This window comes from Haliotis rufescens, unplaced genomic scaffold, assembly GCF_023055435.1.
Source record: "Haliotis rufescens isolate VD_foot unplaced genomic scaffold, xgHalRufe1.0.p SCAF_53, whole genome shotgun sequence".
In the NCBI taxonomy this organism is placed as follows: domain Eukaryota; kingdom Metazoa; phylum Mollusca; class Gastropoda; order Lepetellida; family Haliotidae; genus Haliotis; species Haliotis rufescens.
The window spans coordinates 2,746,588-2,767,543 of record NW_025964257.1 but is presented as its reverse complement, the minus strand read 5'-3'; the positions used below and the strand labels follow the sequence as shown (position 1 = coordinate 2,767,543).

Below are 20,956 nucleotides of genomic sequence, written 5' to 3'. Positions count from 1 at the left end.
TGTGTTGTGTTGGGTATGTGCTGTGTGGTGTATTGTGGTGTGTGTATGTCTGTGTGGTGTGTAAGTGTAGTGTGGTATGTATGCGTGGTGTGGTGTGTGTGTGTTGGATATGTGTTGTGTGGTGTATTGTTGTGTGTATGTGTGGTGTTTTGTGGTGTGTATGTGTGGTGAGGTATGTGTGTGTGTGTGCGTTGGGTATGTGTTGTGTGGTATGTATGCGTAGTGTGGTGTGTGTGTGTGGTGTGGTGTGTGTGTGTGTGTGGTGTATTGTGGTGTGTGTATGTTTGTGTGGTGTGTAAGTGTAGTGTGGTATGTATGCGTGGTGTGGTGTATTGTGGTGTGTATGTGTTGTGTGGTGTATTGTTGTGTGTACGTGTGGTGTATTGTGGTGTGTATGTGTGATGTGGTGTGTGTGTGTGTGCGTTGGGTATGTGTTGTGTGGTATGTATGCGTAGTGTGGTGTGTGTGTGGTGTGGTGTGTGTGTGTGGTGTATGTACGTAGATAATATTATATACATAGATGCTATATTTTACACCGAGGCACGAATACGCTTCCATACTACAGCCCTGTATCAGTAGGCAAATAATGATACCAAATAGTAGTATAGCTTTTTATCGATAGGGGCAAGGGTACAGGTGCAATTATTTTCAGAAGTTCTCACTGAGCATTAAAATTTCTTCTTCATGCTAATTGTCTACGTCATTCCATTGTCACATTGTTTTCATTGTTTGCGAAGCGTACCACAGCAACGCCACGTCATATTAAGTCATGGCTTGCATAAAATGAATAATGACGCATTCCTTGTTTATGACGTCAGTCGGTGTGTGACGTAGTCAATCCGTTATTGGAACTGACATGATGTCTCCTCTAGTGACAAGGCTCAGGACAAATTAATTTCCTCAAGACAGATAATCCGTCACTCCGAGCTGCAAGTAGGTTATTAAATCCTGCTCCAGGATAGTAAAGGTTTTCGTGTTGATAATAGAATGTATACATGCATGTTAAACCATCGTCTATCTGCGTTCATATAAAACGACTGTATCTCTCTCTCCAGCATTTCGTCCGAATACCAATGGACTAGTGTGGAGCAAGCTTCTTTCCTCCATGACGTTTACGAACTCTCAAGGACTGGAGTGTCCCTATAGCCATGCTGCTTCCATATCTGTGCTTGTCACACTGAAAACTACAATACGACAATATGTATAATCCTAGTTACAAAGGATGCTGACTACATAGATATCCGTTGATACAGTTAACGAAGTCCTTCTTCAAATCAAACCCCTTATCCTTGATCAGTTATATTTGTCTTCTAAAGTCAGCTGTAATTCTTACATCCATGTTCTGTCACCACTTACTCGAACACAGCCATATGAAATGTATGTTGGTCTCTATCAGGAGGATGGATATATACAAGTGTAGTTGAGCCATGCTGCCCTGGATATATACATCTGAATACAAATAAGCACAGATCAAACGTTAATGCGTTGACACTCGGGTAATTCATAGGTTTATTGTTTATAGTTGAGGATACATATATGTTTCCGCAATGCTTCAAATTCTGTCTGCATTTGTCATATAAATTTTGAAACTTTCTTTAGGCCAATCATGAGAATGGATATATACAGATGTGGTTGAGCCATGCTGCTCTGGCTGTATTCATTTGATACCGTCTAAACAAGCATAGACATTCTTCACCGTATGAGTATACAAACAGGGGTATCAAACCATAAGTCCAGTGACATTAATGATGATAAATATTTCATATCTATAGCCAAACATTGAGGTGACAGCCCGGCACGGCATCATGGTTGAAGTGTTTGCAGGGTGGGGTTCAATTGTTAACATGTCACACTGTCTGATTATCTGACATTATTGATGTAATGCTGAAAGCAGTATAGATCCACAAACCCATGATTAACATGTATATATTTCTATGTATGTTTCATGCTCCTTTCATTGTAACATCCTGTAAGAACACAGGGCTGTTTAAATGTGAGATTACTTGGTGATTTCCCTCATTACATTTGTAAATTTGTTTTTAATAAAGATTTAAAATTAGCTATGTTGTCAAGTTGTTGCCTGGTGGCGACGCAATTTGCGCCCAGCTTGTAAGCACCACGCTCTTTCTGACTGGTTTCACCAGTGCTTAACGTATCCGACCTGCATCATTTCAGGCTTTCCTCCCACATCAAGCTGACACGCCGTGATATGACTGGAATACTGTTCAAGCTGCATTAACCTCCGAAATAGGATCCCTGACTTCAGTGGAAAGTGTTTTTCTTGTTTGTTTGTTGTTTAACGCCACACTCAGCAACATTCCAGCTTTTTGGCGACGGCCTGTCAATAATCCAGTCTGAACCAGACAATCCAGTGGTTGACATCATGAGCATCAATCCACGGAATTGGAATATGATGACATGTATCAACCAAACAGTCAATATTAATGCCAAAATCCTTCCCTCCAAATTGGTATCAGCAGAACATTATACACGGAACAAGAATAAAAAATACAATAGGCTTTTATACGATGAACGACAACAAAAACACGAATTTTAAGTTACATGATGTGTGACAGTTAACGCTAATGGCGGACACACTCCATGTTGAATGTCTCCCCACGTGTTCGTGTCCAACTCGTGCCATTCGGGCACAAGCCAAATGGAGACTGGTGACCCTCAAATGAATGGAGTGGCATGAACACAGATGCTGCTTTAAACAAGAACGATAACTCCTATTCTACCAGCATCTTGTAATTTTGAGGGACCATTGTAAAATATTGTGTACAAAAAACATGTTTTTTTAAAGAGCACATTTATCAATCAACTCACCTGTTCTGATGTTGTGCTTGAAAATTAAGATTGTAAAATCAGATGCGGAAGAGTGGTGTGGCGACGTTGTTGTCTGATTATCTCATGCACAGAACAACTTCATTTCATTCGTTTTGCTTTACGCCAAGTATTACTCAACTTGAAACAAGCGTTTTCGAAGTGCTTCAGTTTGCATTTTCGAAATTGTTGATGTATGTGCGCACATGATTTGTGGTAAGCGATCCACCATGTAGCTGTGACCGTTTTCGGAGGAATCTAAGTTTACAAACAACCTGTAACAAATATTTTTAGTTCTCTTATTAATGTAATTAAGGTATGTGATACGGATCAGGCAACAGAGAGGGCATTCGTCACCGCTCGCCTCTTTCCGTAACCTGCAAGAAGACTCGTTCCCCTATCGATGAATGTTATGTGCGAAACTACGACAAACCAACCAGAATGCGTATATGACTTCAAGTACTTCGGTCGAAGAATCCCTCAGAAATAATTTGATTTTACATATGTATTGCAAAAATATGACAAAGATACAGCTAAATCTGTTCCATCATACTGTATAAGACTGTAAATGTGATGTTCAACGACATTTGGAATATATATGATATGTGGGGGACATCTTCGTGAATCATTACGAATTGAGTTGACAATTCGTTTGCCTTCGCCCGTTTGTGCTTAGATGGAGCCCTGTAAACATATCAGTCCATTTCCCCCACCGTCAACTACATATGTAAACATATCAGTCCATTTCCTCCACCGTCAACTACATATGTAAACATATCAGTCCATTTCCTCCACAGTCAAATACATCTGTGAACATATCAGTCCATTTCCTCCACCTACTACATCTGTAAACATATCAGTCAATTTCCTCCACCGACAACTACATCTGTGAACATATCAGTCCATTTCCCTCCACCGTCAACTACATCTGTGAACATATCAGTCTTTTTCCTCCACCGTCAACTACATCTGTGAACATATCAGTCTTTTTCCTCCACCGTCAACTACATCTGTGAACATATCAGTCTTTTTCCTCCACCGTCAACTACATCTGTGAACATATCAGTCCATTTCCCCCACCGTCAACTACATCTGTGAACATATCAGTCTTTTTCCTCCACCGTCAACTACATCTGTGAACATATCAGTCTTTTTCCTCCACCGTCAACTACATCTGTGAACATATCAGTCCATTTCCCTCCACCGTCAACTACATCTGTGAACATATCAGTCCATTTCCTCCATCGTCAACTCCATCTGTGAACATATCAGTCCATTTCCTCCACCTACTACATCTGTGAACATATCAGTCCATTTCCTCCACCGTCAACTACTTCTGTGAACATATCAGTCCATTTCCTCAACCGTCAACTACATCTGTGAACATATCAGTCCATTTCCTTCACAGTCAAATACATCTGTGAACATATCAGCCCATTTCCTCCACCGTCAACTCCATCTGTGAACATATCAGTCCATTTCCTTCACAGTCAAATACATCTGTGAACATATCAGTCCATTTCCTCCACCGTCAACTACATCTGTGAACATATCAGTCCATTTCCTCCACCGTCAACTACATCTGTGAACATATCAGTCCATTTCCTCCACTGTAAACTACATCTGTGAACATATCAGTTCATTTCCTCCACCGTCAACTACATCTGTGAACATATCACTTTTTCACCGGCAGCAACATCTGTGAAAATATCTGTTCATGCCATCAAGTATATACTGCATCTGTAAGTATATCAGTCGTTTTCCACTACCAATGGATCATTGCAATTCAGTAATCACACCAGGTGTTCGAGGAAATTGCAAGCATGTCCTGCTTTATCGGTAGCGACCGCCACTCACACAACGCATATAACGTCTAAGCATGCGCTTGTTGCCTGACGCCGCTCAGCAGTTATTAAAGCATTAGTAACGCATGGAGCAGCTGATGGTAAATAGCTAAACGTGGTTAGTATTAATTACTCAATAGCTAAATTTGATACCTCTAAACTCTGCTAAAGATTTTCTCCTATTGTAGTAGCACCTAGTTGTCGGGTGGTAAACACAACAAACGGCTACAGGGTGTGAGCGGATGACTGTTAAATTCTCTCAGAAGTGAAAAGTGAACAAATACGGCCTGAAACAATGTATAAATAATAAGACATACGGCACAAAAAGACATAGAACATTGGCATTGTTATAATATACATAATGGCCTTAAATATAATTGACATTCAATTATATGAACTTAACATAGCGAGAAACCTATGTAATTCATGTAGTTTGTAACCTGCACAATGATATATATATTATATATGCTTATGACCCTATAATCAATTTTAACTAAACATAAACCCTGTCTACTGTCGTAATACTAGACAAGTACAATACTACATGATAATTACAATTGAGTGAGTGAGTTTTGTTTAACGCCGATATTCAAAAAAGTATTCCAGTTATATCACAGCGTGTCAGCTTAATGTGGGAGGAAAGCCCGGAGTGATGCAGGTCTCAGACGTTTACCACTTCGGTGAAACCCACGAGCACGGGTATGGTGCTGACAAACCTAGAAACATAATCGGGGCGAACCGGGATTCGAACCCACTATCATAGGTTTCTGGCTTGCCCAAGGGACGCAACTCTGCACAGCGAATTGCGGCGCCTTAGACGACTGGGCCACCCGTGCTCCCTTGATAACTACAAAGATATACGACGTCAGCATATATATATATCGAACTTGGGTATAGGGGCGAAAGACTAATCGAACCATCTAGTAGCTGGTTCCCTCCGAAGTTTCCCTCAGGATAGCTGGCGCTCGTCAAGCAGTTTTATCCGGTAAAGCGAATGATTAGAGGCCTTGGGGACGAAACGTCCTCAACCTATTCTCGACGATAATGATGAGCAAACGTGGATTGGAGTCAAGTCTTTGGTTAAATGTTAAGCCCATTGTAGAAGGTTTATCAACTACTCAGGAATTACTTTGCTGTGTTCGCGAACATGTGCTACTCTTCGTGGATAACACGTGCTACATTGTACCTAAAATGTTGTGAAATGCAGAAACCTAAAGCTGGAGCAGCTGGAATATATGCTCGACATAAAGGAAACGTTGACCCTTTTTTCAAGTACTTTTCGTGTGTATAATCAAGAGAATGTTCAATTGTAGCTCAAACATATGCAATCTGTGATAACCAAGCCATTGAAAAACCTTTTCACTTATTGTCAACGATCCATTCACATAAGTTTCACCAATGTTGTACCTTTTAAACTCAATGGAATCTGTTTCAGCAGATGCACGAGACTGATTATTCTCTGCCTTGATGTTTTATATTTACAGAAATAAATATATACATAAATAAATGAATAGATACAGTTTAGTCTGTGTATTCTTACTCTGTTTATTGAACAAGTGAAATGTGTAATCTTGAGAATCTGGTCACTGACATCGTCTTCAGAATGACACTGGATATAAGTTGTGAAACAACATCACAATACTTATCTAAAGTGGGAACTCGTGTATATGGTGTTGGCTAACACATGGACAAACTGAACAAATGCTAACAAGTCAACCAAATAACGTTGTTTGTAAAAAAAAGGAAACATATTTTGTAATAAGTCACAAATCGGAATGATTTATTTCTGTAACCCTGACGTGCTGCGTGTGCGGAAGAATTATAGCCTGGCTTTGGGGTAAGTATTGTACATCTGTAGATGGAATATTGTTCACATGTAAGCTTAATTCAATGATCAGCATGAAAGCAGTTTGTTGTATCATGATTAATATCTCATTTCTGAAGTGTGTGACGTTGTATTCGTTTTTCTCCTCTAAAACACACCTGTCGTGTATTTACAAATACATTATTTAGTGCAATGTGAAATATTCAGTTGCAAACATAAAGGCGATACGTAAACAGACATGAGCATAACCAGCATAACTTGACTGATCTCCTTTAACTTACTCGCCATGGTCCATGGTTGGTTTCTGTAACTGTCCTTGTATCGAGCAAACGTTCAAACAATGTAATGAAACAGTGAAGTAAGTGATACAGATGTTTTGTTGTTGAATTGTTGTTAAACGCCGCACTCACCAATATTCCAGACATATGGTCAAGAAATAATCGAGTTTTGACCACACAATCCAGTGATTAACATCATGAGCATCGATCTACGCAATTGGGATACGCTGACATGCATCAACCAAGTCACCGATCCTGACCACCCGATCCCGTTAGCCGCCTTCTACCACAATGGAGAGTTGTCTGTTTGGACGATCCTGGTTTGCTGAAGACCTATTCTACGCCGGATCTTCATTGGTCTAAAAATGTTTTGAAATCTAATATGCTGCGTTCCTTGGTCTGTTACTGGAAGTGATACAATAATGAATTCCTTCTTCGTTACTTATTTCCATTGTCCGGACCTGAAAAATACAGACTACATGTAATTAAACACAGAATATGACAAATTATATGTCAACTCACAATAGCATGGGATGCTAAACGTGTTATATTAGGATAGGAAAGAAGGTATATGCCTCTGTTTAACGGTTCTGTACATGCACACAGTTGATCCATGGCAATGATATAAGAATTCAACCAGCAAGAGTGTTCCATGTTTTGGTTACCTTGAGAATGTGCTCCAGTGTTCTGGTATGGAGATGGTTTGATGGACTCATAGGTCACAGGGGGAGTCTCTGCCATGCCTTCATAGGTACTTGTATCTGCTGCAGCATCCGCTGAAGATGTAATTCATTACGTATTTAACCAGAAATCCACTTCAGAACTCTTCTTAATAGCACTTCAATATTACCTTTAGTGGAATACTGAAATTTAAATCAGTATTGAGCAAACCTTTATCTACCTTTTGTATTGTCATAAATCTTCAAATGTGAGTACTGTTGTTTTTCTCATTCCTCTAAATTTGAATACTGGTCAGGACCATTAATTTGATCTGAAACAAAACATTTTGGAAATATTGTAATGACTTCAGTGCTAAACAGTCCCATACATAATAGTAATTTCAGCAAAAGGGTAACAACCAATAACCAGTACATACCTAGTGATGAATACCCTCTGTTGTCCATTTCTACAGTTTCAGGATTCCTGGTGCTGCAAAATTAACAAGGTCCGTTTCAACAAGAAACATAATGGAATGGAGCGCTAAACTTCAGTTTATAATATACGTCTTTAGTTATCTTATCATGGCTCTATTACCTTATTTAGTATTTTCACATGTTCCGTACATTGTTATCTTTAACTTTGACATTCATAATACCTTTTTCGTAATGAAGTTTCTGGAAAACAAAAATAGCCACATGGTACATAATGTAAAACACACATCACACATGGCAAAACACTTTTCATTCATAAAGGAAACCTACAGTGGCAAGGATCAAGTCAACTGTAAATGACTGCATGTTCATATTATTAACAACATAAATTTGATGATACAAATGTGTCTTTTCTGTCAATATTAATGTCGAATACATGCAAATAAGGAAATCCTAGGCCTGACAATAAGGTTTTCAAACCCATTCATCAATATAATGGAAAATCATTATTAAATTATTCCTATTGACAATCGCTTTACAAAGGAAATTTAATTATTTACCTTTCAGAATATGTCCGAGCCTAGGCTTGTATACCTTTCTGTACAGTACCATCAGAACAATTCCCCCGATGAGCAAAGTAAGAAGAAGGGTCCCAACTGTGGATCCTGCTATCACCCCTGTACACGAACATGGAGTTTCAAGGTTTTGCTGATTTGGTGGATCTGCAATATGAGTAGAACATCATTACAGACGTACAGGGTGCAAATCATAGTCAGTGTAAAGGGTCGGGTGAAAGGGTATTCGTTACCAGTTTCCGACTTACAACTCATTGGCTCGAGCCCCGATACACATGTTCACGTTTAATGAAAAGATGTAAGGAACATTACTTGAAGTACTTCACAATGGGAAATTACTCTCAAATACAACATATGCATGTATGCAAATTCTTTTATCGTGATGAGTTGTTAATTACATTTACATCAGATTAAACCATTTTTCATTCGACTTGAGTGACACATACCTCCAGCAGTCCTAGTTTCTACTAATACATATCTGTTAGAATCCATATAGTCATTTCTAGCATGTAGTCGAAATATGTGAATATCTCCCCGTGTAAGCCCAGTCACTTCCACCACCATCATCTTGCCGGTGTCTGCATAGGTCTTGTAGACAGTCCAAGTTCTTGATTCAAACTTGAGATACTCAAGCAGAAACGTCTGAGGGTTTCCACCATTGAACCCAGGCAGCCAGGATAACCATACCGACGACGTTGTTGCATTATCCAGATCTCTAAACTGTGTAGGTATCTGTGGTGGCCCTTTAAACAAATTAATATGAAAAGGAATGTTGTAAAAGCTTTCTCAGAGAATGTTTCTAATGTTAATCTCATTATTTGTACAGTGAAGATGTAATGTTTAAACAACAGTCAAATATAGGTATTGAAACATATGAACAATTGTATCCTGAATTAGTGAATGATACATCAGAATGTCGCGGCTCACCTTCAGACACTACGCTGACTGTGTAAGTCACTAAACCGCCTTCACCGTTATTGGCTGTCAGACTGTAGTCCCCGAAGTCCTGCTGTTGGAGGTTAGTAAGATGTAGTCTGGCAGTGACCGAGATGTCTGAGACAGGGCTGGAGGAACCAGTGAGGTCTTGGCTAGTGCTTGTGGTTCTACTCCAGGTGAATGTAGGAAGGGGGTAGGCCAGGACTGACACAGACACGTTCACGTTACCGGCCAGTCTAGCGGCGTATTTGAGTTGCTGGGCAGCTGTCTCCTCAAGCCGAGGAGAACCTGGTTAAATGTAGACCACATATGCAATGACTCTGGAACAAATAATATCCGTTGGGGGCAGAATATTATGAAGATCAAATTTACCGAGTATGTAGAATTTTTTATAAGGAGCTTTTCGTTGATACTTAAAATTGGCTGTATCAAAATAAGAGACATGATAACTCAGATATACAAGCAAACCGTCAGTTTGCCTTTTACACAACACTGTTATCATCATAGACAAAGTTGCGACATTAACCATCAATGGAAATCATCACAACACTACCATCCTTATCGAATATCCAAACAGATTACATTTGACCAGCAACTCCACCCTCTGGCTGACAGGTGCCCCGATGTTGTTAGTGGCTGTACAGGAGTAGTTCCCTCTTTGTCTACAGTCTGCTGACTCCAGTCTATATTCTGCTGTCATGGAGTTATCTGCCCTTGTCAACTCCTCCGTTCCATTCAGCAACCTGATGACTGACCTCGGATTACTATCAACCTGGCATCTCAAGGTCACTGGATCTGATTCATTAACTGTCACTGAACCACCGAGAGAGTTGACAGTAAACATACTCACAGTGGCGGGATCTGAAAATATAACAACGTAAAAATCTATGGTTCGCTTTACAATTATAAGGATAATGCACAACCAAGTATTTTTTACTTTACACTTTGTTCAAGGATTCTGATGTGTAGACTATATACTTCCACTGAACATTAACACTGACTGTAACACTGTCACCAGTGTAGACTATATACTTACACTGAACATCAACACTGACTGTAACACTGACTGTAACACTGTCACCAGTGTAGACTATATACTTACACTGAACATCAACACTGACTGTAACACTGCCACTACTCCCGTGTGTATTAGAAGGCTGACATCTGTAGGAGCCTGTCTTAGATCTGTCAGCTTGTCCTAGACTCAGAGTGGCTCCACTGCTGAAGACTGTTCCATTGTGTAACCACCTGTAGCTACAGCCGGGTCTACAGAGGGCGGAACACGTGATTGATGGAAGAGTCTGGTGTTCTGTCACAGTGTAGGAGGAGGTGGAGGGAGTCAGGTAGATCTGGTAGGGCCCGTCTGGAATACATGGCACTGTGGCACTGATACCGTGATACAAGATAAAGTTATACCTCTAATAACACACATAAGGAAAACAATGATGAGTTGATGATATTCAGAAAAATACCTTCTAAGCTGTATGACAACACATTATGTATTTAATAGCAGCATGTACATAAACGAGCGATTGTTTAAACGTTCCACGGTTTGGTGTGGCCTTCGAAAAATAATTGTTCAGCATGATAAATACATACTCTGTTCATCATTTTTTCATGGTTATGACGTTTTGTGTCTGTTTAAGACGACAGGCTGTGAGACAAAAAGGAACAGTATGGGGAAACTTGACAGCGGTCTGCTTCTGTATATATTTACAAAAAATCTAATTATCCTATGAAACACACGTGGTGCTGGCAAATGGTCAATCTCCCGTGGAGCCTGTGATTCAACTGAAATTTCGGAAAGCATGAATTTGTGAAAACTAAAATAATTTGCTTTGATAGATTTTTGTTTTCTGCTGTAAACTCCACCAATCCTAGGGTGGTCGAGTAGCTTAGTAGTCAAAGGGTTCGCTCGTCACGACAAAGACCCGGGTTAGATTCCCGACATGGGTACAATGTGTGAAGCCCATTTCTTGTGTCCCCCGCCGTGATATTGCTCGAATATTGCTAAAAGCGGCGTAAAACCATACTCACTCACTCACTCCACCAATCCAAAGTTGATATATTAAGAATTCAATACCATCGACATAGAAAAAACCTAATGTTTGTTTTGTGTGTTTGATCACGAGGAAGGTGCAGGTAAGAAGTCCAACGCAATATGGCATATCAATCAAAAATTTAATATGTACAGACAGATTAGTATCCAGTCTTTCCCGATAGATGCTATTTTCCTTACGAGTGTGTTTCAAAATGAATCCATCGCGCAGCTTTGTAAATTCTACGTTAAAAGAAAACGTCCCTGGTTTAAGGGTGCCGTGTGAATATGTATACAACTTTCGTAACTGATGATTCGATAATGGTTTCTTCTCTAAAAGAGCAAACTGGAAATATATAGTGCGAAGCTTTCTCCGAGATCGATTGTAAGAACTGATGAGATCCCGATTCTGTTATAACGTTAATAATAGCATAAGCACTAATATCACCAAGCGAGAGACAACAGGAATATGTAGCCTCATTGTATCAAAGTCGGTAATGTGTATGCGAGAGGAGGGCCGATCGACACATCAGTCAATCACGTTTGTCATGTTGCCCATGCGATTGTACACGAGTCAGCAGGTAGTTTAGACGTTATGAGGTGAGGCGAAATGTAGTTTACGTCGTGTCCAGGACTATAACAGTTATAAAACGACGTGCATGCACGTGTGTCTGTGTGTGTCTGGCTGATTGTACTTGTCCGGACAAATGCCTAGTGTGTTGTGCTGGTCAACTGATTTGCAGTATACTGGCCCTGAGCCGACCAGTCCTTGTTTTAGACCAAAATGCCAAGCGCCTGTCAAGGTACTGTCTTTTAATGTATTTTTGTGTGACGCGACCGGGAATCGAACCCACAGTCATCCGATCTCCGGCGGAAGTTATGTCCACTGGACCACAGAAACTCTTTCTAGTAATGAAATTGATTGTAATTATTGTTTGGCATCACTAATAACGGTGCACTAAGACAGGGGATTGCATCGGTTGACATTTCTAGTTGCTGTCCATTTTGTCCATAGGGCCTACTCTTATTCACAAAATGAATTTGAAAGTAGTAAGTATGATGAATGTTGTGTTGATGGTTCGATATAATGTTTTGTTTATTGGTGATGCTCTGAAGCGTTATGCAACGACAATACTTGTAATACTGCAATAAAAAAATTATATGCAATAGATCACAGGCGACTGAAAAATCCAGCCGACAAATTCAAATATATATGTAAACAATGCAGCGAATATTGAGATGAATGCACTGTTTGCCTTGTTTCGTGAATGTTAATAGTTTCTTTCTCGAGTAGGTTATCGTCTGAAAGTAGAGTAAACATTGTGTACGCAATCCCAAGGATCAGCTGATGACTACAAATAGTCCGGACATGGTGTTTTAATATCATGAGCAATACCACTATTTGTTTGTTTAAACAGTAATATCTCCGAAGGGTATATAATTAATATATATTACTTAACATTGAACAAAATGTTACTTTATAAACATCTTCATAATAGCCTAACCTAAGGTACGACACATCAGGGGAAACATCTAGCCTGTGTAGGTAAGTTATGTCTTGTTGACTATGACATTTCCTAAAAGTGAGTCTGTATACCCTTTCGATGTATATATCATATATATTCATATGTCTATTTATTTTGGAGCCCTTCGATATAAACAAAGCTAGTGTAATAACTCATCGCATTCAACTACTTATTTCAATAATTCAGCGAGTGATGAGAGTAAAGTGTATAGTGTGGATGACTGTTTGGATTAGTAGAAGATCAGAGTAAGAGTAGGAAAAGTGTACAGTTTCACAGTGTTAGCAACGCCTCCATTTGAATAAACCACTGATGACAAGGAATAGATCCATCATTTTGTTAACAGTGGGTGAGTAACAGATTAATTTAGTAGACCCCTTAACTACCAATGGCATGTGAACAGCCAGACAATATATCAATAGCTAATGTCACTGACCCTCCCTTCCGGTTTCTTCGAAGAATGTACTTCTAAATGCAGTTATTTGTATTTTATTATTGTATATTTTGTAACTGTTCATATTGACAATTGATGATTGAACCTCACATAAATCAGTAGCGTGAGACATTTATAAGTAACGTGTTTACTGTACTCACACTGTGGCTCCATGTTGTACCCCTGGCTCCACTCTGACTCCAGACCCTGACTTTCTCTGGCCCTGCATCTGTAGCTGTGACTGTCCCGGGAACTCACTGTGAAGATGTAGGGGGGACCAGGAGAGGTAACTGTGATGTCAGTGTTGTCACGCTGCCAGGTGTAGGTCAAGGTCAGACCATGGTCAGCTGGGACAGTGGTAGAGGTGGAGCTGCAGGTCAAGGTCACTGTCTGGTTGTAGACAGGAGTTGTGGACACTGGACGACCAGGAGTGGTGGGCTTGCCTTTCAAAAGACTTCATGTGTAAATTAGGAGCTTGATAGAAAAGACAATAGTGGCGTGAGTTAGCATGTTAGCAATCTTAACACCAGCTATGAATGGATAACAATCTTCATATTAACACATTGTAATGAATCGTAATAAAGTCTTATAATCCACTCTTAAAGATAAGCATTCGTGAGAAGATTGCGTCTTCTACACATTTAACCATCTCATGAATCTAACAGAACTAGTGTGACGTCAACGACGATGGCTACATGCTCAACATTGAGGTTGACAAACGTTATGACAAACTCATATGGTCATATACTTTCAAGAACAAAATAACGAGTCTTTAAAACGAATTATCATTGATTGACAAGATTACAATTCCTCGACTTCATCGGACACGATGTTGGGTTGGATCAAATCAACAGATAAGAAACAATAACGGTCTTTAATGTGCTAAAACCTTTTCTGTTGTGTGTTCAAATGTTGTGTCACGAGGGTTGAAATAGCGATCCCCATCAAGTATTGAGACATGTTTACACGACATAAACCCCCAAAAGTTTAGATAATGTCTTTGAAGTATAATATAATATTCTTGCTCATCTGGACACATGTAACATTAAGTTTTATACAGTTTTAATACAACAGTCTATCCTAACAGTACAAATAAATCAGTTTTAACTTCTTTTATTCATTTTGTGCATATGTACGTGCAACAAACATCACTAAACCTGTATTTGAAGAAGTTTAACATCATTAGGACAGATTAGATTTTCCCTATTAGTATGTTAAGTATTTATTTATGTATTAATTTAAATGACATGACTCAAAATACAGGATCAACAAAATACTGTGTAATCAGATGCAAAATACAGCCTGAAAGTGACAATGGATCCACAAATAAGAGAACACAAATACAATAAAAATATGATTCACGGAAATGTCAAGCAGTTCATTTGTAATATGTGTAAACCTTATCAGAATATTCGTACAGCGCACACTTGTATTTTCTGCGATTTGGTTGCTGCAGCCAGTAGATTCGTAAAGCCCGTGTTTAGAATTAATGCATAAGCTCAACATTTGCCTTGCAGAAAGTAGGTCAGTGAACTGTCAATTGGTTACAGATAATCAACAGTTGGAACAATGGAGTGACATCATAGATGTTTTTTTTTATTTTGGCTCCAAACCACCGTAGCGACTATAACTAGACACTAGATAACTTTCCCGAAATAAAACCAATACCAAGTACAAACATACGGAGGCACATTACGACCATGAACTCCCACGAATGTAAGCAATTATCAAAAGCGAATCCACAATAAGCAGGGCCTACAATTTCGGTTTAAAATGTTTTGGATCTTAAGGAAAAAAAGTTCTGCAGAAATTTACTTTTTATGCGTATAGCTTTTTTGCTTATAGCTATACCTAGGAAGTGGAGAACGACCCCACTACTGAATGTATTCAAACCTCAGACACCGATTATACCCCTTCTATAACATTCGACCAGATACCACCCGTTCATAGAAATATTGATTTTGTAATGGATATATTACTGGCGGTTGATATAACTACGATTATTGAATCCCTCCATAACTGATATTGTGAATATATTTAAACAAATGTGACGTGAATTGATTTATAATTTTACACTGACCAAGTTAACATAAACAAATGACAACTGCACGATTCACTATAATTTATCAAAAGTTGATATTGTCAGTGTACATGATGCCTCTAACAATATAGATACGAGGGTGTGATGAGGTGATGTTGCAAAAGGACACACGTGTATTTGTTTAGTTCCATAAGGATACACATTCATACACATCAATGAGTTGCTATGTTTGCTTGCTCTGAATACACGCGGGTTTTCAAAATCAATCAGTAAAATAGATTCGATATTACCACTCATGATATCACAACATACATTTTCCTAAAGAACGAGGCCATGCACTAAATGCATACATTTGTAGGGTAACCAAGTGACTGCTGGCGTTCGGCGCAGTATGCTTGAATACTGTTTGTTGACATGCCTATCCGTTTGCTGTTTACCCCTGTCATCAATATATCAACAGTCTGTAATTATTTGAGTCAGGATGCACTTCTCTGTCAGAATTGGGTCATCCAGGCGAGTTAGATTTTGACAGCAGCACACGCGTCTTGTGGATTTTTCAAGAGTGGTAACAGTTCAGAAAATGTCCTCCCATATTTATAGTGTTCACTCACTCACGACAATCACTTTGTTGCCGTCAATGGGTGAGCGGTTGTTCGAGATAAAGAGGGTGTCTTTTGTTTGCGTTTATATTTTGCTGTTACAACTGATCCGTTTCTAAATATCATTATTTTTGTAAATATCCTCCTGACAGTAATACCACATGTGTTTTACCAGTGTTACCTTGCATGCAGGTGACATTCATCTTCATTACAATCGTTTGTTACCTGCGACATCTAATATTATTTTAGTGAGTGTGGTTTCAATCAGTCTTTTAGCAAATATCACACTTGGGGATACCAGAAATTGGCTTCACACATTGCACCCATGTGGGACTTCAAGCGGGGGTTTTAACCACAAGGCTACCACACCGTGCCTAATATTATTAGAGACAAGGAATACATGTATTGTCACAGAACAACTGTTTAATTTTAAAAACAATTTTTTTTAAAATTTTATAATCAGGACACGTTCCGAGGAAAGTCAAGTGATGAAAGGTTGCTTTTGTTTTGAAACTGCCCACGTGGTTGTATTTTTATTTAAAGGAGAACTTATGTTCAATAAAACACATTTTTGTGCAACCTAGTGTGTATCATAAGTAGGTATTCATTTGCTGATATGAATTGAACAGTGAAGAACAAAGCACCAATGGAGGATATACTGTTACCCCGTTGTGACAGCATTCCTTATAACTGAGAGTTCTTTACCTAATTCATAAACCCGGACGATTATGTTTACGATACATTCTTATTTAAGACACAAGTTTATGTTTTTATCTGAATATGTATATGGAATATAAAGAGGACTAAACTATGTGTACGAAACGTCAACAAATCAAAACTTAGTAGCCACTCACCCAAAACAACAAGTTTCTGTCCACAGTTCTGTATCACAATAGTAGCCCCTCCGTCCCCACACGTGTATGTCCCTGCATCTGATGTCTGGATGTTGCTGAGGGTGAAGGTGACATTCCTGGCTGCTATGTTCCCCTGGTACTCCAGTCTGCCTCTGTAGTTGGGCAAGATAACAACTGTCAGAGAACTTGTCACTACGAACACGGCCGCATCACCAGCAGGACTGACAGCGTAGAAACCAGTACCTGACCCCAGACCGCCCTGTGGAATCTCCCAGCTGAACCTGGCCGTGTCAGACACTGGAGACGACACTGGACTGGCACTGGGTGCACCTGACACAACACCTGCAGGAAGAAGTCATGTGGATATGTAGCATGTAGCATGAGGTTTGAATGTACTTTACGCCAAGTCGTCATGTTCTGATTGACCTGTTATTATGATTAAACAAGAAGATATTCTATTTATATCAAGTATGCCGGGTAATATTACTATTTAAATAAGTAAAATATACAGTCATAACACATGTGTCTGACACGAAATTATTACCTGCAATCACATAAAATATAGTTGCAGCAGCTATTTTCATTATGCGTGTTGTCTGGTACCTTGGTGAGACCTGAAACGATATATCAGTCATTTGGATGCTGATTGATACATTTGGTATCAATGAGATATTCATATGAGAGAAGGATCATATTACTGTCTTATCAGCTGTCTGGTATCAACTATGCTGTGATGATAGTGTGTGTGTGATAATAGTCCTCGATGTGTTAGACGGTGTGACAGTACGTACGTATTGCACAGTGAACGCTGATGGACGAGTCAGATGAATATATGCGTATAAACTTCAGGACCTTCAACATGATAGAATAATTTGTGATCATATTGTTAACTGTACTAACACAAACATTTATTAAAAGTGTGATATACGCTCACATGACACATGTTTCATATCACATACATATATGAACATAACATGGGAATCTTGACTTGGAGCCCACAATCATTGGATCCTGGCATGCCTAAGAAAGTCCGTCCCATGACTGAAGGAAAGACGATCATGCTGATAATATGAACATACATACTGGTACAAGGCATCAGTAAGGGGATAGTTTTGAATATCATTAAAACTCTCTGCCTTTCCGACGTCAAAGGAAACAAAAGGAATTCTGTCGCCTTAAAGAATTAAAGTAACTATTTGCAAAATTTCCATTGAGGCCAGATTTGTAATATACATGATATGAACAACTGGAAACTGTAAGTCTGATGTGACTGTTCATCTATATGTCCTGCGTTCCCATCGCACTCGCGCATATTTCCATACTGGTGTGAATAGAGTAGACGTTTAGTATTACGGACAAAGGGACACCACTCTGCATTGCCTTTAGACGACCCAGACAATCCCATTCAAATCAGCTGTGTTCAGGTTCTAGGTTGTACCTGTAAAGCTTTGTGTTTTAATTAACCCTACACGTACAGATAGCTGACACACAGGTAACATTTATACACAAACAGAGGCCAGGTCAAAGTACACGAGTATAAAGAGATATTGTAGGTTACTCCAAAATACATTATGTAATGTATGTTCGACAAGGTGATACAAATATACATTAACATACAAGGTGTCATGTGATGAGGTTAGAAATGTATACTTTACACATTCTTGATGAGGCCTCAGTTTGTTAGACAAAAATCGTTGTTACAGTCGTCATGTGTGACCGGGTAGCTCAACACGGAAGTAATATACAAGGTCGTGTTTACATTCTTATCAGTCGCTTTAAACTAGTTCAGGAGTGGCTAAATATAGCGGAGTCAGTCTCTGTCATATGATTGCAGGTTTATTTAGAGTTTTAGAGTGAGTGAGTAACAGTTTGTTTAACGCCGTGTTAGACACAGTATCTATATTACATCATGGCATGTCAACTTTGATGTTTATTTCTTCGGTGAATCCCACGTGCTGACAAACCAAGAAACATAAACTTGGATATCGATTCGGACCCACGATCGTTGTGTTCTGTCACGCCTATGTACGCCTCTATATACAGTGAGTGGTCACTTGCACCCGCATCTGTCGAGATATTCAGTGGCGATGTATGGTATATGTGTATGACATGACGTCGTTTAGTAATACAAACACAGTTCCGATTGAGTACAGCTCAGTTATTGCGTCAATATAGACGTTCAGTACACTTCTATTTAATCGAAGAAAAAATAGAAAAGTTTATGAAAATAGAAATAACCTTTAATGATCAGTAACGCAAACGGTTCGAGACTCGTAACATGCTCTGTCAAAGCAACATACAACATGGGAATCATATATATTTTACCAATAACTAATGAAATATGTTATTGTCTTTTTTCTTGTGTTGTTAAATATCTTGGGTCTTAACTCAATCGATAGGTACCGACATGTGTTCAAGCATATGATGACGTTTTATTCGCATAAATGTGTTCAATGGCAGCAACGAACAATACTGTTGATTTTTTAAACACCCTTCGACAGTGATTAGTTGTGCCATGTTGCAGCAGAATGAACCATTTAACCACTGTTTATTATTAACAGGAAAGTTTTACTGATGCAGTGTTAAGTCTGTCATCCATGTTAAACAGATCTGTATAATGATGGTTCTCTCTTGTTCTATTTGGGATATCCCTTTCTGATCCCACCAGTGCATTATTGCTATTTCAAGTATTATCATTATCTCTGTTCTCCTTCATTGTATACGGATGAAACATTGCCGGGGCGACAATGAAATGTAATTCACTCACTCACTCCTACCCTTGCATGAAATCACAGTTCTGGCCTATTCATTTACAAGCAATTGAGGGCGATGGGATAGCCTTGTGGTTAAAGCGTTTGCTCGTCACGCGGAAGACCCGGTTCGAATCCCCGCATGGGTACAATGAGTGACGCCCATTTCCCTGTGTCCCCCGCCGCGATATTGCTGAAATATTCATAAAAGCGTAAAACCATGCTCACTAACTACAAGCGATTGTAGGTAACCACAAAACCACAGTAAGGCACATCCACGTGTTATTCATGTAATATTGGTAGCATATAACAAAACATTATTTACACATGAAAATGAGTTGAACTCATCACGAACCATGGAACAGAGCAAAGCGTGCGTGACGGTTCATCGTTACTAGGTGTATAACTTCTTTCAGGTGTGAACATGAACATGGAAGGACTATGCCTGCATATACATTTTACCATTGGATTCATGGGCTAATAGGTGCAATGATTACCATCAATCATACTTTTACTAGCTCGCACCAAATTACTTTGGCATTGTGGCAAATGTCAATTTATGATATATTTCAATTTCAGACAGTATTTTAATTTCACACGTAACGTTCTATTACATTATTATTAATTAAATAAATAAATGCAGCAAAGAGGGTTCACAGTCAGGCTGGTTAGGCTCATCATCAGCTCAGGACCCTTGCCCCCTCTACATGCAGCCCAGACAGCTCGGAAAAGCTGCCCATTCGAACCAACCCAGAACAGTTCGGAGAATGTGAAGACTCCACAACACTGCAGCCTTCTGCATTACCAACATGGTCAGAAGGGCTGTATTCCTGGCAGCAACCCCGGGTAGTCTCCTAATGCCCGTCAACAGATAGGGAGGTACCAAACCTAAGGCCCCGAGAACAGTGAGGAGTCGGACAACTTGGGATGCAAGTGTGACATTTCGAAAGCGAGGTCCGCATATTTGTCATGTTTTTTCTTGAGTCTTGTCCTTCACATTAGTGTCAAAAGGGACAGAAAATGCATCGACATATATATGATTCCATTGGGATTATCTAAAGGGACAAGATCAGGTTATTTGGCCTGGATAGGTCTGAGGCTGTGTAGGGGCCTATTCCAAAGAATTTAATATTTATCATTTTCCATGACGCCCTCTACATATTCTTGGTTGTATACAAGCATGGCGAATACGGTAATAAAAGGATCGAGCCACGCCACCAAGTCGCTTAAGAAACTGTTCCAATATGCCAATCATATGTGCAGCCACTCACCTGAACACATGTGAAACACCGCCAACAGCAAGGAACTCATTGACATGTAGTCTGACATGCTAATCGTATGTG

At 39.4% G+C, this 20,956-nt stretch overlaps 3 protein-coding genes across 3 annotated transcripts in view; all 3 read right to left on the bottom strand.

Annotated features, from left to right (window-relative positions):
• Positions 1 to 20,956, bottom strand: part of LOC124127346 (protein turtle homolog B-like) — a 278,974-nt gene that overhangs the window by 114,086 nt on the left and 143,932 nt on the right. The gene's annotated exons all lie outside the window — the stretch shown is intronic.
• LOC124119607 (mucin-5AC-like) overlaps positions 1 to 20,956 on the bottom strand; it is a 198,063-nt gene that overhangs the window by 97,017 nt on the left and 80,090 nt on the right. The gene's annotated exons all lie outside the window — the stretch shown is intronic.
• On the bottom strand, positions 5,563 to 19,034 carry LOC124144116 (nephrin-like). Its single transcript, XM_048385052.1, has 13 exons — positions 18,519 to 19,034; positions 17,408 to 17,477; positions 16,864 to 17,205; positions 13,531 to 13,812; positions 10,478 to 10,738; positions 9,958 to 10,236; positions 9,367 to 9,663; positions 8,886 to 9,182; positions 8,425 to 8,586; positions 8,089 to 8,107; positions 7,870 to 7,922; positions 7,439 to 7,549; positions 5,563 to 7,234 (listed from the first exon to the last, which is right to left on the bottom strand). Exons 2-13 carry the CDS (start codon positions 17,445 to 17,447, stop codon positions 7,212 to 7,214), a joined length of 2,166 nt encoding a protein of 721 aa, XP_048241009.1. The 5' UTR covers positions 17,448 to 17,477; positions 18,519 to 19,034; the 3' UTR covers positions 5,563 to 7,211.

Coding starts and splice junctions, on each gene's coding strand:
- LOC124144116 (XM_048385052.1), bottom strand. CDS start 17,447: ATGAAAATAGCTGCTGCAACTATATTTTATGTGATTGCAG. Junction 9,183..9,366: donor AGTCAGCGTAGTGTCTGAAG/GTGAGCCGCGAC, acceptor ATTTGTTTAAAG/GGCCACCACAGATACCTACA. Junction 8,587..8,885: donor AGAAACTAGGACTGCTGGAG/GTATGTGTCACT, acceptor CTCATATTGCAG/ATCCACCAAATCAGCAAAAC.